The sequence below is a fragment of the Equus asinus genome, chromosome 14 (assembly GCF_041296235.1).
Source record: "Equus asinus isolate D_3611 breed Donkey chromosome 14, EquAss-T2T_v2, whole genome shotgun sequence".
Taxonomy (NCBI): domain Eukaryota; kingdom Metazoa; phylum Chordata; class Mammalia; order Perissodactyla; family Equidae; genus Equus; species Equus asinus.
In genome coordinates, this window is record NC_091803.1 from 41672200 (window position 1) to 41686076 (window position 13877).

At 44.7% G+C, this 13877-nt stretch overlaps 1 protein-coding gene across 1 annotated transcript in view; it reads left to right on the top strand.

Annotated features, from left to right (window-relative positions):
• GRIN2A (glutamate ionotropic receptor NMDA type subunit 2A) overlaps positions 1–13877 on the top strand; it is a 365414-nt gene that overhangs the window by 321370 nt on the left and 30167 nt on the right. Inside the window, exon 12 of the mRNA XM_044747218.2 lies at positions 7448–7635. Within this exon, the coding sequence (XP_044603153.1) occupies positions 7448–7635 (188 nt within the window). The remainder of the gene's footprint in view (positions 1–7447; positions 7636–13877) is intronic.

Sequence of the window (13877 nt, forward strand, 5' to 3'; positions counted from 1 at the left end):
CAGTTCTGGACCATCCTGTGCTGATGGCGGGTAAAATGTCTGTGCATGTTGAGTGTCTCTGCCCCAGCAGGCACTTTCAAAGGTTGTCATGCCTCAGCGGCTCTACTTCTTGGGCCCATAAATGCCCTTCCCCATCAATAGCCCTGTGTCTGGGTGCATCTTGATGATCCTTGCCACCATTGCCTCTTTGCATGATGACATTGTAGGGGAGGAAGAAATTTTCCTCTACCTTCTAGCTTCTTCTGGCTGGTCTAAGAATTAAATTGACGTGAGACAGATTAACAGGAGAAAATCAAATAAAGTTTAGTAACATGGAAGAAACCCAAGAAAACTCAATAACTTGCCAAAATGGCCAAAGCCACCACCTTAAATACCATCTTCCGCTATAGACAAAGGGGGATGTTGGAGGTAGTGGTTTCAGACTTCAAAGGGAGGAAGGCAACTTACATGGAGAAGGAAAAGCAAATGTTTGGTAAACAAATGTTTGCCCTCCCCTGCAGAGACAGTGAGACGTGGAGAGGACTTGATCAAATGGGCCTTGCCAGGTTCCTCCCTATCTGCCGCACCTGGTTCATATTATACTCTAGTTGTCTGTGGTGAGAGGTCCTTCCTGGGACAGGCCTTCTATCTTAAATTCTTTTAGGCAGTTAGGGGGAAGGTCAAAGTTTCTTCTTGAGTCTTTTGTTCTTAAAAATAATCAAGCCAGGGGCCTGGCCCCATGGCCGAGTGGTTAAGTTCACACACTCCACTGCAGGCGGCCCAGTGTTTTGTTGGTTCGTATCCTGGGCACGGACATGGCACTGCTCATCAGACCACACTGAGGCAGCGTCCCACATGCCACAACTAGAAGGACCCACAACGAAGAATATACAACTATGTACTGGGCGGGGGGGGGGGGGGGGGGGCTTTGGGGAGAAAAAGGAAACAAAAAATAAATAAATAAAATCTTTAAAAAAAAAAACTCAAGCCAGGGGCCAGCCCCATGGCGTAGCTGTTAAGTTTGGCACACTCGGCTTTGGCAGCCCAGGTTCATGGTTTGGGATCCCGGGTGTGGACCTACGCCACTCATCAGCCATGTTGTGGCAGTGACCCACATATAAAGTGGAGGAAGTCTGGCACAGATGTTAGCTCAGGGCTAATCTTCCTCAGCAAACAAAAAATAAATAATCAAGCCAAAGAGATACCTTTTGGGTGGCCAATTCCACTCCCCCACAACGTCGTCACTGCCACAACCACCTCCTGAATTTGCACCAGGGTTTGCAGTTTACAAAGCACCTTCCCTTTTGTTTCCATCCGTCCAGCAGCCACCCTGTGAGAGGGATGCTGTTACTCATCTTACAGATGAGAAAACCGAGCTCAGAGAGGTCCCCTGACAGGGTCTCATTCACAGAGCTGGCAGAGGCGGGTCTGAATCTTGTCCACTGTTCCACAGTTGCCCCCACCTGCTGTCTGGCCTAAATTTCTGGCTGATGCATTTCTTTTCCAAGCAAGGCTTTGATGTGACCTCAAAAAGTACATTCAGTTATCATCCAAGAGATGTTTAATTTTCAGTAACACTTTAGACTAGACCTCCAAAACACACACACACACACACACACACACACACACACATACACACACACTGGTTTCATTAATTCATCAGAGCAAGTCAATGTCTTGTTAAAGGCTTCTTGAATGTTAATGAATGAATAATTAACTTTAACTATATAATTAGCCTTTAAATGTGCTGAGACCCCCAGAGAGCATCTGAAAACATGCATAAGGAGATGATGAGCTAAAACCGGAAACTTTTGATTAGGAAATGTCAAGCCGCTTGACAATACAAGTCCCCATCCCAAAGGGGCTGTGCCTGGACCCGAGGCCATAGTCTTCTCTTGTGTGAGGGAATCAGCTTTGCTGACCAGCAGTCTTGGGACTAGGAGTGGACTGTCAGGCCATTGTGCAGGTACGAGAGAGACCGACTGAAGAAGCAGGGTCAGATCCACACTCGAGACAGCTGGAGCAGCTCTTCAAAGCTGTCGAAAAATCTAGCAGGAAACTGCTAGGTTAAATTAGCATGGGGCTCGTGTGCTACTCCTCTTTGCTTCTTTGCAAATTTACAGAAAGGAGGTCTTCTTTCCCCCTCTCATTCTGAATTACTGTCATTGTTAATCATTTGCGGTCCTTGAGGACTGCCGGTGACAGGGAGAGGGTGACAGCACCCACACAGCCTCTCTGATGCCCCGTGGTGGGTGGGCACGTCCTGCAGCCAGCACATCACAGCACTGCCTTCATTTCAGGCTCCAGTTCTGTTGCATCCCTCACGCTGGAGAGCCGAGGTGTCGTCTCGTTTGTCACAAGTGTTTGGAGAATAGATCACCCTTCTGTAGGGAGTGGAGGCAAAGAGGGGGACCGGGTAGGGGCTCTGTCCCCATCACGGTTCTCAGACACTGTCCTTTGAGCCTCCTCCGCCCAGTAGGAGAAGCACTTAGCCAGGGACAGCCACTTGACCTGGGCAGGAGCTGGGACAAAGATGATTTCCTCTTGGAAACACTGAGCAGAGGAGCTGACTGTGAGCCCTCATACTTCCAGCTGACTGCTCTGAGTTCTGAGGGACTCTGCTCCAGGGCCAGCCTTTAATCTTGGTGTTGTCCAAGCCCAGTGCTGCCAGTTGCCGCCCTGCAGCCTAGTATATCACTGTCTCCCGCAGTCACAGCTCCTACCCCTGAAATGAGTTTGCTCTAAATTGGGCTTCCGTTTCAGGGGGTCTTTTTCTCTTTCTCACTCTGTACCCTCAACAAGAAGATGTGGCCATCTACACCTAAGGTTCTCCTGAAGGAATTGGGTAGGATGTGCTGGGGACAAGAGACATCTGTGAAGATGACTCTAGACCTTACACGGCTGTGCGTGTGATGGGAAAGAGACGGAACTGAACAGCCTACCAAACCTTTTAAAACTCCAGCTTCTCTGGTTTCTTCCTTGTCTCCTTTTTTGGGCTTGACTTTTAGCTGTGCCCCAGAGTCTGAATTTCATAAGTAATAGAGTTGTCTCTGTCTATTCCACATGGATATTCCATTTATCTTGTGGATAACATGGTCATTGTGGTTATGTCTGTGGCCTTTGGCAGCCGACTGCCTAACTCCAAATGCTGCTTTGACACCTATAAGCTGTAGGGGGGGGGGGCCGGTGTTGAGTCATTTTACCTCTCTGTGCCTCAGTTTCCTCATCTGACAATAGGGGTCGCAGTGGGACGTCCATCCTTGCACAGTTAGAAGGAGTACATGAATGAGATAATGCATATAGAGTATTCAGTACTGGGTTTGTCACATAGAATGCATAAAAGTTGCGAGCTCCTTTGCCATAAACTCCGAACTCGATTGAATGCGTCTGTGTGGTTTGAGCATCTGTTATGTGCCAGGCACTGTGCACACATCTTAAACTTTAATAGCATCACTTTATTCCCAACGGCCCTCAAAGGGCAAGTATTGTCCACTCTGCTTTGCAGAGGGAGGACTCAGGCTCAGAAATACAGGTGGCTGCCTCAGAGTCTTTGACCACAAAATTCTTGAGGACATCGGCGAGTTTTAATTTTTTCTTTTTAATGATGGGAACATTTTTCTTTCATTTGAAAAGAGATCAAAAAGGAGACCTCTCTGAGTCAGAGCAAGGAGGGGAACCCACAGCCCTGCTCCCTCAGCCCTCCCTGCCACCACAGAACTTGGAGGGCTGCGCTGTCCTCTCCAGCAGCCACCAGCCATGCATTGACCATTTACATCAGAATCTAAATTAAGGGTAAAGTAAAAATAAATAAAACTAAAATGATGAGATCAAAAGAAAAGCTCAGTCCCTCAGTTGCACTAACCACATTTCAAGTGCTTCAGAGCCTTATTAGACGGCGTAGATAGAAAGCATTTCCATCACTGCAGAAAATTCCCCGAGAGAGTGCGGTCATAGAGAGTTTTGTAGTACAGAGTTTGGAAATGTCACTGATGAGCTCCAGGCAGCCTTAGCCTCATAGAACCTCCCCTGCTTATAGATAACATAGAAAAATAATAATAATAATATTATCAATAATAATATATCTTCCTACTGGGCAGTTGCGAGGCCTCTATGGGACAATATTTTTAAGTGCTGTGCACTGTTTTGTAAAGCACTATGCAGACAACGACTGTCGCCATCAGTGAGGCTGCATAAGCCCCAGGATGTTTTTAGACATGCAGGCAACTGTGGCCATTGCATTTAGACTCCAGCTCCAAAATCGTAGATGAGGGAGAGAAAAGATCATGGGGTCCCACAGTTTCCTTCATGTGCCATCCTCGATTTGGTTCTGATGTGACCCCGAGACCACAGAGAGTCAGGCCGTGGAGGGAAGGCCCATCTGTGGCCCTCCTTGGCCAGACCCCTGCGAGAGAACAGCCACCAGCCCACCCCATGTGTAACTGCTTTGCTCAGAACCAAGCGTGTCTTTTGCAATGGTCCTCCCTCTGACTTGACAGCATCTTGCTTTTGCAAACTTTGTTACCCTAGAAAACTTCCTGTTTTCTTTCTGCTCATCTGGCTGTTTGTTTCTCAGCTGAAGAAGATTTGTCATGAAATATGGTAATGATTTGCAGAAATCTGTGCCTGTCTATAAAATCCTGATTTAAACTGCTGTGGGACAACTCTCATATGATTGCCAGGTACAGTTTTAGATTTCCATCCCGGCAACGCATCAGTGTGTGCTGGGTCAACAGGAGGGGGAGAGGTTTCACCCCAACACCGACAGATGGCCTTAACATTTCAATGCCCCTGTGCGCACACACACGTGTATTTATGTTTATCTTTTGAGGAACTGAGAGAAGAGAGATGGGTAAGGCTTAGAAAGTCTTAATAAAACTCAGATTCTCAGCATCTCCATGGCAACTTTGAAATGTGAAGTGTTGACGTTGCAAGCAGCCCAGCTTCATCAAGAAGACAAATGCCATCCATGGCCTGCCGTCTTCAGGACACTCATGTTATCTAGCCTCAGTTTCCCATAAGGAGAGCGACAGAAGGTGACTGTTGGCTTGTGGAATCATAGAATGCCACAGCTGGATGTGTATCTCAGCAGGACCACAATGACCACCTCATCTCACAGATGAGGAACCAAAAGTGCGAAAGAAGGAAGAGACTTTCCGGAGGTCGCGCCATCCGCTAAATGTAGACTAGAACTCAGATCTCTTCTACCTGCTCCTGTCACACGCCCTACCGCCATCATACACAAACCGACATTATAAATCTCCTCATCCCGTGTTTCCACAGGTCGCAGCATTGCTGTCTGTTCAGAAAGGCTGTTTCCTCTTGGTTTGTCAGCCCCGGTTCACCGTCACCACTGACAATGCCCAGTTTTCTTCCTCTTCCGCTTGGGTGATCTGATCCCCTTGTATTACTCTCAGAGTATAGAACCGAGTCTCCAATCCCACAGCCTTAGGATAAAAGCTTCAGAGGCTTTTTCCTGGTGAGACAAGCCCGGTAGTTCCCCCCTCATCTCCAACCATTACAGAAACAAAAATTAAAATGAAGAAAGCGGCCGTAAACCTTCCAGAGACTTTTGTTTCCATGGGGAACCCGCCAGCAGCCGTGTCTGAGAGGATGCAGCATTTTACATCCTCTCCCTGCCACTTTTATTTTTCTTTGCTTTACTGTTTTATGTTTTCTTGTTAAGGATGGAAAGGCAATAAAGTTGAGAAGGTGTCAGGAAGTGGAGTAACCTCTGATTTCGTTTTCCTGCCTGCTTTCGAGTTGAGGCATCCACCGCCATGTTCAAGGGTGATCATTTCCAGCTTGTTATATGGCTCTAAAAATTGGAAGCGATATGCATGCCCACTGATAGGGACCTGGGTAATGAATCAGGCACAGCTATGCCATTGAGGGGGTTCCTTGATGCCTGCTTTTTGGGGGTGCTGACCGGAGGAGCATAAGGCCTTCTGAGATGATGATAATGTTCTATACCTTGAACTGTGCGGCGATTTCAAGGATGTATACGTATGTAAAAGTTTATCTAGCACTTTATATTGTGTACGAGATATACCTTAATAAAAATAAGTATATCAACAAAGGAAAAAAGTGCCATGTTTATTGACATGGAAACACATTCACTGTGTGTGGCGTGAGATGAGAAAAGGAAGCAATTGGTGAAAAGGTTTGTGCGGAATAGTCATATTTTGGGGGTTAAAACAAGGATTGGTAAACTATAGCTCATGGGCAATCTGTTTTTGCAAATAACCTTTTATTGGAACACAGCTGAATTCATTCAGTTATGTGTTATCTACGGCTGCTTTCATGCCGTGTGTGAGTTTTCCACAGCTGCCATAACAAAGACCCACAAACTAAGAAGCTTAAACAACAGGGTTTTTTTGTCTCATGGTTCTGGAGGCTGGAAGTCCAAGAGCAAGGCGTCGGCAGCACCACGTTACCTTTGAAAGGACTGGGGAGGGATCTGTTCCGGCTTCTCTCCTGGCTTCGGTGGTTCCTAGGCTTGTGACAGTGTCACTCCATCCTCCACGTGGCGTTCTCCCGTGTGTGGCCAAATTTCCCTTTTTTGATGAGGACACAGGTCATGTTGGACTAGGTAGCCCATTGTACTCCAGTATGACCTTATCTTAACTAATTACATCTGCAATGACCCTATCTCCAAATGAGTATATTCTGAGGTCCTGGGGGTTAGGAATTTAACGTAGGAATTGGAGGGGGACACACATTCAGCTTATAGCATGGCACAACAGCAGAGCTGAGTGATGCAACAGAGACTATATGGCCCGCGAAGGCTAAACTATGTGCTATGTTTTCTTTACAGAAAAAGTTTGCCAAACCCTGTGTGCCTATATCTATGTATGTGTGTGCACACGTGCATAAAACATTTGGAAGACTGTTCCCTGATGTGTTAACAGAGGTTGCCTCTGCGTTATGGAATTATGGGCAATTTAAATTTTAGTTGTATTCTCAATATTTTCTACGTTATTTGGTTTTCTAAAAATTACTGCGTAATAATTTTTGTAATATAAATGAACAGTCAGCATATTTCTTTGGGGAGGAAAAAGCATCATTCCTATTTAGTCCTCTGCCTTTCCGTACACTATTGCCAAACTCTCCTGTCCCTTAATGGTTTATTTTGTTCCGAGGCAAACTTTTCTAAATAGGCCGCTGTTCTCCACTGTTGGGAGTGCCAAGGGCAAACACTTAGCAAACCGGCAAACTCAACTGTTTACTCACTTGGGCATAAGGATTCTTCATGTCTTTATTTAGCTGCCTCTTGTAACTTGGAAAGAAAAGGGTCTGGCTTTTAGCTCCTCATTAAAAATAGATCCTTTTATGATGAGGGGACGGAGCGGCCATGAGTCATCATCTCCAGTGTGAAAGAAAGTGTGTAATGCTGGATCAGGCCTCAGGAGCTGGGCCCTGAGATGGTACCCTGGCGTCTCCATCATTCCTTGGTTTCTTGTCATTTCAGGAAACTGGACGCTTTCATCTATGACGCGGCCGTCTTGAATTACAAGGCGGGGAGGGACGAAGGCTGCAAGCTGGTGACCATCGGGAGCGGGTACATCTTTGCCACCACTGGGTATGGGATTGCCCTCCAGAAGGGCTCCCCTTGGAAGAGGCAGATTGACCTGGCCCTGCTCCAGTTTGTGGGTGATGGTAAGACCTTGGGTGACCCCCTACTTTCGGGGGACTTGAGACCCTTGTACTCTCTCTCTGTTTGCTAATTGGCTTTCCAGTGGATTTTCATATGATGAGTTTGCTCACTAAAAATATTTATTGAGTGCCTAGCACGTGATACCGTGGTTCTGGAGGTTGCTTATAATGGAAACTCAATTTTAGACAACTAAATTTTAAAAAGGAATTTATTTTAAGGATGCAGAAGTGTCTGTCTCAGTGAATTTAGGAAAGAGTTGAGCAAATAGATTTAGAGAAAAAACAGGAGCCAGGACAGTCCTGGGGCCTCAACAGCAGGAATTCATAGGTCTTGTCTCTGGAGCAGTGGTTCTCAATGGGGGGCAACTACCCCAAACCCGCCCCCCCCCCCACACACAGGGGATATTTGGCTATGTCTGGAGACATTTTTGATTGTCGTGACCAGGAGGCTGTTTGCTACTGGCATCTAGTAGATAGAGGCCAGTGATGAGAGATGCTGTCAAATATCTTACAATACCTAGGATAGCCCCCCACATCTCAAAATGCAGAATCACCTGACCCCAAATGTTAGTGGTACTTGGGTTGAGAAACTGTGCTCCAGAGCAATGACATTACATAACTAGGCTACAGTGAATCCCAATCTCTGTTCTCTACATTCTAAATTTCAAGTTCCCGAGGAATGATTCCTGATGTATTTTGGGTCAAAGACTCTTGCCTGGACCCCTCGGGAGTTTCTGAGGGGTGGAGTTATGTCGTACTAACACTACAGCTCCTGTTGTTATCCTATGGAGGAATGAAGGAGAGGCAAGCTCTAGAAGAGGAACAGTGAGCAGAAATCCCATGGGTTTCCACTACAGTCCACCTCTTGACTGCCTATCATGCCAGAAGATATGGTTTCCACCCTCACGGGGCTTACAATCTAATGGGATTATGGCATTTATGGAATTGCACAGCTAATTGGACTGACTCTGTCCCCAGCAGCATTTCCTTCTGACTGTCCTTCTCTACTTCCTAGTTGGTGATCTCACCACAGCCCATTGTTTCATAGCATGGTTTTTGGAATCCTGTTGTGGCTCTGAGGGCATGTTTGTTTCCTTTAAATTGCCAACACTAGGAAAGGAAAGGCAAAGCCAGTAGAGATGGCAGGTAAGGCTTGAGTAAGTGAGAGTGGGATACAAAAGCTCAGAGCATAGAGTGCAAGCTGCATTCAAGAATGAGTGGAGGCTGAAGCCAGAGTTGGTTACAGAATATGCTATTGGTGCATAGCGTTGATGTGAATTTGAACAATGTAGGTAATTCCTTGCAGCCTCTCCTCTTCTCTCGACTCCCAGAATTAAACCCTGGATTCTTGCAGTGCCATCAAGAAATCTAAATGTGTTTTATATTTAACTCCTAAATAAGAACATCTGATTCTTTGAATTCCCTGTAGGGCATTTGTACCTTCCTCAGACCACGAGCTGTGTCCTCTGCTGTGTAATAGGGATTTGTGGCTGTGTTGGTCAGCTAGAGCTGTGAAATCTTAGAGGCACACAACAATAAATGTTTATTTTGCTTAGGGGAGTTCAGGTTGAGTGGAGAAGCTCTGCCTCAGGCCGAGGTGGCTGTGGTGGCTCTGCTCCCTCCTGCAGGCCCATGGGTCAACAGCGTGGTCTCTGTTCCGCCTGTGTTTGTTCTGGTCTGAGGCTGGAGGGACACCTGGGAGAAGCTCTTTTCTCGGCTGTGTCAGAGGCACAGAGAAAAACACCTAGCTGCATATGCACACTTCAAGTTTCTGCTTTGTCACATTCACGTCTGCTAACACCCTTCTGTCCAAAGCAAGTCAGATGGCCAAGCCCAAAGTCAAGGGATCAGAGGCACACGGTACCATTTATGGGAGGAGTTTTGGCATTACATGACAAGGGGTGTGGACACAGAGAAGGGGTGAAGAATCAGGGCTAATTTTTCCATCTGCAACAGTGGTTGCCTAATCACCCATACTCGGGGTGAACTACTCAGCAAACGAGAGTCTCATTTCCAGCAGTAAATGCCACGAAATCCTAAACATAACGTGTAACTGGTCAATGAAGGATTGAGTGAATAAGTACATGCATGGATGAATGGGTGGCATTGGGATGTATTTAACTCAACAGGAAACTTCTAAACATGATGCGTAGCTGTCAAATAAGCGAGTTCTAATTCTACTCCTACCTACCATTGCTGTCGCTCTTGTAGCATCTATTATGAAACAGCAACATATTTTGGAACAGGATATGCCAATCACCGTACTGGATGCATTACATGTTTTTTAAAATTTTGTATTCATAACAGCCTTCTGCAGTTAAATATTGCTTCTACCCATTTTACAGAGGAGGAGACTGAAGCTCAGAGCATTTGTGAGTCCGCTAGCTAGTAAGTGGCAAAGCATCTGCTTAAGGGGCTTTACTCTGGAAGGGGGTCAATTATGGAAGACTCCTCTTTCATTCAGTTCTCTAGGATGTCTATGAAAGTTGGCTAATCAGACACTTGAGATTTATAGATCCTTTAGGAAGGAGTAATTTAGTGTTTATCTAAACTAAATCTATTGTCCCATTTACAAATACTTTTGGGAAAGGGGTAATCTTTTTTAGCCTCAGTTTATTCATTGGTGAATGAATGTAGAAATGTTTACTTGATAAGGTTGGTATGAAGATGAAATGAGAAGAAACGTGTAAATAGCTTAGCTAAGTGCAGCACCTAGAAATAGAAATGGTTTGATAAATGCTAGCTGTTAGAATCTTCATCACCATCATCACCACCATCCTTATCATCATCATCATCATTATTGTCACCACCACCACCATCGTTATTATCACCATCATCATCACCGTCACCACCACCACCACCACCATCATCATCATCACCATCATCACCACCACCATCATCATCACCAACACCACCACAATCACCATCACCATCACCAACACCAACATCATCATCACCAACACCACCATCATCACCACCACCATCGTCGTCATCACTTCCATCATTGTTATCATTACCATCATCATCACCAACACCATTACAACCATCATCATCACCACCCTCCTCCTAGTCCTCATCGTTGTCCATCCACAACTCCAACATTCAGCACAGTTATTTATTGTTGCCTTGGTGATAATATGGTCAAGTTAGTATCATGGAAACAACCTTTTTAGTACTGAACAGAAAATATCCTCTTTGTGGCAAATAAAAAATGAAAAGTAAAGACTTCCACATAGGCGAGAGGTATGTTCCTTGTACTAGCAAAGCATCTAGATTCTAATAGATACTTTCTGTCCTGGCTCATTGCTTTTGTGGTCAAACTGTTGGGGTTTGGAAATGTGTCTTCTCAGCTTCATCTTTGGAGATCATCTGGAGGCAAAGCCATTGGAGAGAAAATGACGTTGCTGCAGGGGGCGTCTTAAGATAATCTTCCCAAAAGCCATGTCCAAGTCTAAATGTCTCTCTAGGAGTAAATACATGAATTAACGCAGCTGCATAAATATTTCACTTATCGTATGCAGCTTCACCAGGATTAATTATGCTCTAAAATTAGACTTGTAAAGAGCACAGTGCTGAGCGGTACCTAATTATTATTCATCCTCTAGAATGGAGTGTTTATCTCTTGTTATAGAGTAGCTTCAGTGGACGATTACGAGTCTAATGAGTGTCAGAAGTATAAAAAATTTTCCTAATGAGCTGTGTAAATATAACCTTTGAGTGGAGTGTTTGATTTGGGGGGAACCTCTTACGTGAAGCCTGCCAGGCACTTCCCTAGGAAAAAAGCTACTGATCTGCCTCAAGAGATACACAGGATCCCAATAAGACCTCACTTTCCCTTTCTTGTCTAATAGTTGTGTCCTTCTGAAATAGTGGAGTGCACCATAGAGATCTCAGTAGTTTAGTGACACTCATAGGTGCTTTTCAGCATTGATCATCAATATCCAATATTTGTTGAGAAACATACCTTCCTGGGCACTGATGTTCCAAGAAGGGGATGTCACGATCTTTTTCTTTCCTTCAAGGAACTTATAGTCCAGTTGGTTGACAACGTATAAACAAAATATCTAATTTCAAAATATGAACATATTTATAATAATTCATATATATGAATTAATATGTGCATATATATGTATAGATATGTATTCTTAGGTGTCTTGGGTGGGGGAGAGAGTGGTCAAGGAGAAATATGAGATATACTCGTTTTTTTAATAGAAGAATGAAAGAACAGAATAAATAATAAAGAAAACGAGTATCGTAAGATTTAGACAAAGAATAGAATAGTCCAGAGTTCATAGAGCCGCATTCATTAACTCATCCCGCAATCAGTAAATACCTACTAAGTACCTGGTATCCGCCTAGCACCTAAAAGGTGACACTTGAGTGAGAACATAAAGAATGAGTAAGTCTGGGACCTAAAATAAAACGGTATTTCTGGCTTCAAAAGGGAGGTTGAACAGGAGATCTCTTAGGTCCCACCAATCTCATGGATTTTGTAATTTGTTTTTATGTGATTCTGGGATTTGAAGAGACAGAAGGAAGATCATAGAGGTTAAAGCCCTTTTGATGTATAGAGGCCAGCAAAAAGATGCTGAGCAGACCAGGATTATATCACAATATTATTCAGAGCACGTGATACCGAGAAAAAGAAGGAAACAGTTGTTCTTGAGCCTGGACCCAAAGGTCCAGGACCATGCTAAGTACCTCACAAATGGTGTCAGTAACTCTTCATACAATATTCTGGAGTGGATCTTATTATCTCCATTTTGAAGAGCAGGAAAACAAGGAGGTTCAGCTGGGTTAAGTGAGCTATGGCAGAGCTGCTCAGACATTAACGAGAACAGGAATCACGTGGGGGGTCTTGTTAATAAATGCAGATTCTGTTGCAGTCGGTCTGGGGAGGGGTGCCTGCGATTCGGCATTTCTAACCAGCTCCCAGGTGATGCTGATGCTGATGATCTTGGAGGACACCTTGTATAGATTTTTAGAGAAGTAAAAATGGAACGAAGTTCATCTGACTCCAGTTTGGATCATCTTTCCATTAAACCAGGCTCGTAGGAGACATCTTGGTCACTGGTGGCCTGATCAGCTTAGCTATAAGTAATACGCTTTAGCCTTGAGAAGCGTTTAATCTTCTTCTTTGTACTTCGTTCAATTTTCTTGGTTGTTGGTTTATTTTTAAACTCAGAAATACATTAATTGTCCCTGGTATCTAGTCTGAGTTCATTGAACAAATAAAATTAAATATATGTATTTATTACATATTTTTATAAATTATTTACGTGCATATTCCATTGCACTTATATTTAGGTATATATGATAGATCTCAAATCTGAAATATTTGAAGGATATGACACATGGCTCTCTTGTATTAATAGGGTGACCAGCTCAACCCATTTTGCTGGGACTCTCCCAGTTTTAAAAACTGCTTAGTGACTCCAGTTATATCATCTTTGGGCATATATGATAGATCTCATACATGAAATATATGAAAGATACCATATATAGCATTTCAGTCGGGTAGGCACATTGGGTTCCCTTTGTCCCTTTTGTACTGCAAATTTGCAAGCAGCTGTTTTAAAGACTCATCTAGATTGATAAATTGGAAGGGACCACACACTCTGCTCCTGTATTAATAGGGAACTTTGCTGCAATAGACTAGAGTTTCAGAAAGCACCACTCCAGGATAATGATGCTCACAGGCCTTGGAGTGGGAGAGTGCGGGAGAGGAGTCAGTGGAGAAGCCCACTGCCTGCTTCTGAGTGGGTCCGTGTTGACGTTCCTGGTGCCTTCATTGGTTGGCCGCTCTTCCGCTGAGGCACACAGGATGGCTCTTGACTGTAAGAGACCTCACGCTGCCCGCGGAATAAACAGTGTCTGTGTGATTGCACAACTTCTTCATGGGTCTAATTAGGATTCTCATAAATTGCTCTGAGCCACTGGATGGGTTGCTAATGTCTTCAGCACTGCCCTTGTCCAGCTTCCCAGCTTAATATCTTTGGGCTGACGTCAGAGTCTCGGGAGAGCTGGACACCCCGCAGCTTGGGTGGTGATAACCTCTCATGCCTCCACTCTCAGGATGGGTACATCCCTGCGTGGCCTTTGCAGCCCGTCTTCTTAGGGCCAGCCTAGGAATGGTGTGGCAGTGTGGGCTGAGGAAATCACTGCAGGTCCCCTCACTCCTAAATATATTCTCTATTCACCTTCATACAAGGTCTGAAATTCCACCAGATGAGCATGAACTCTTC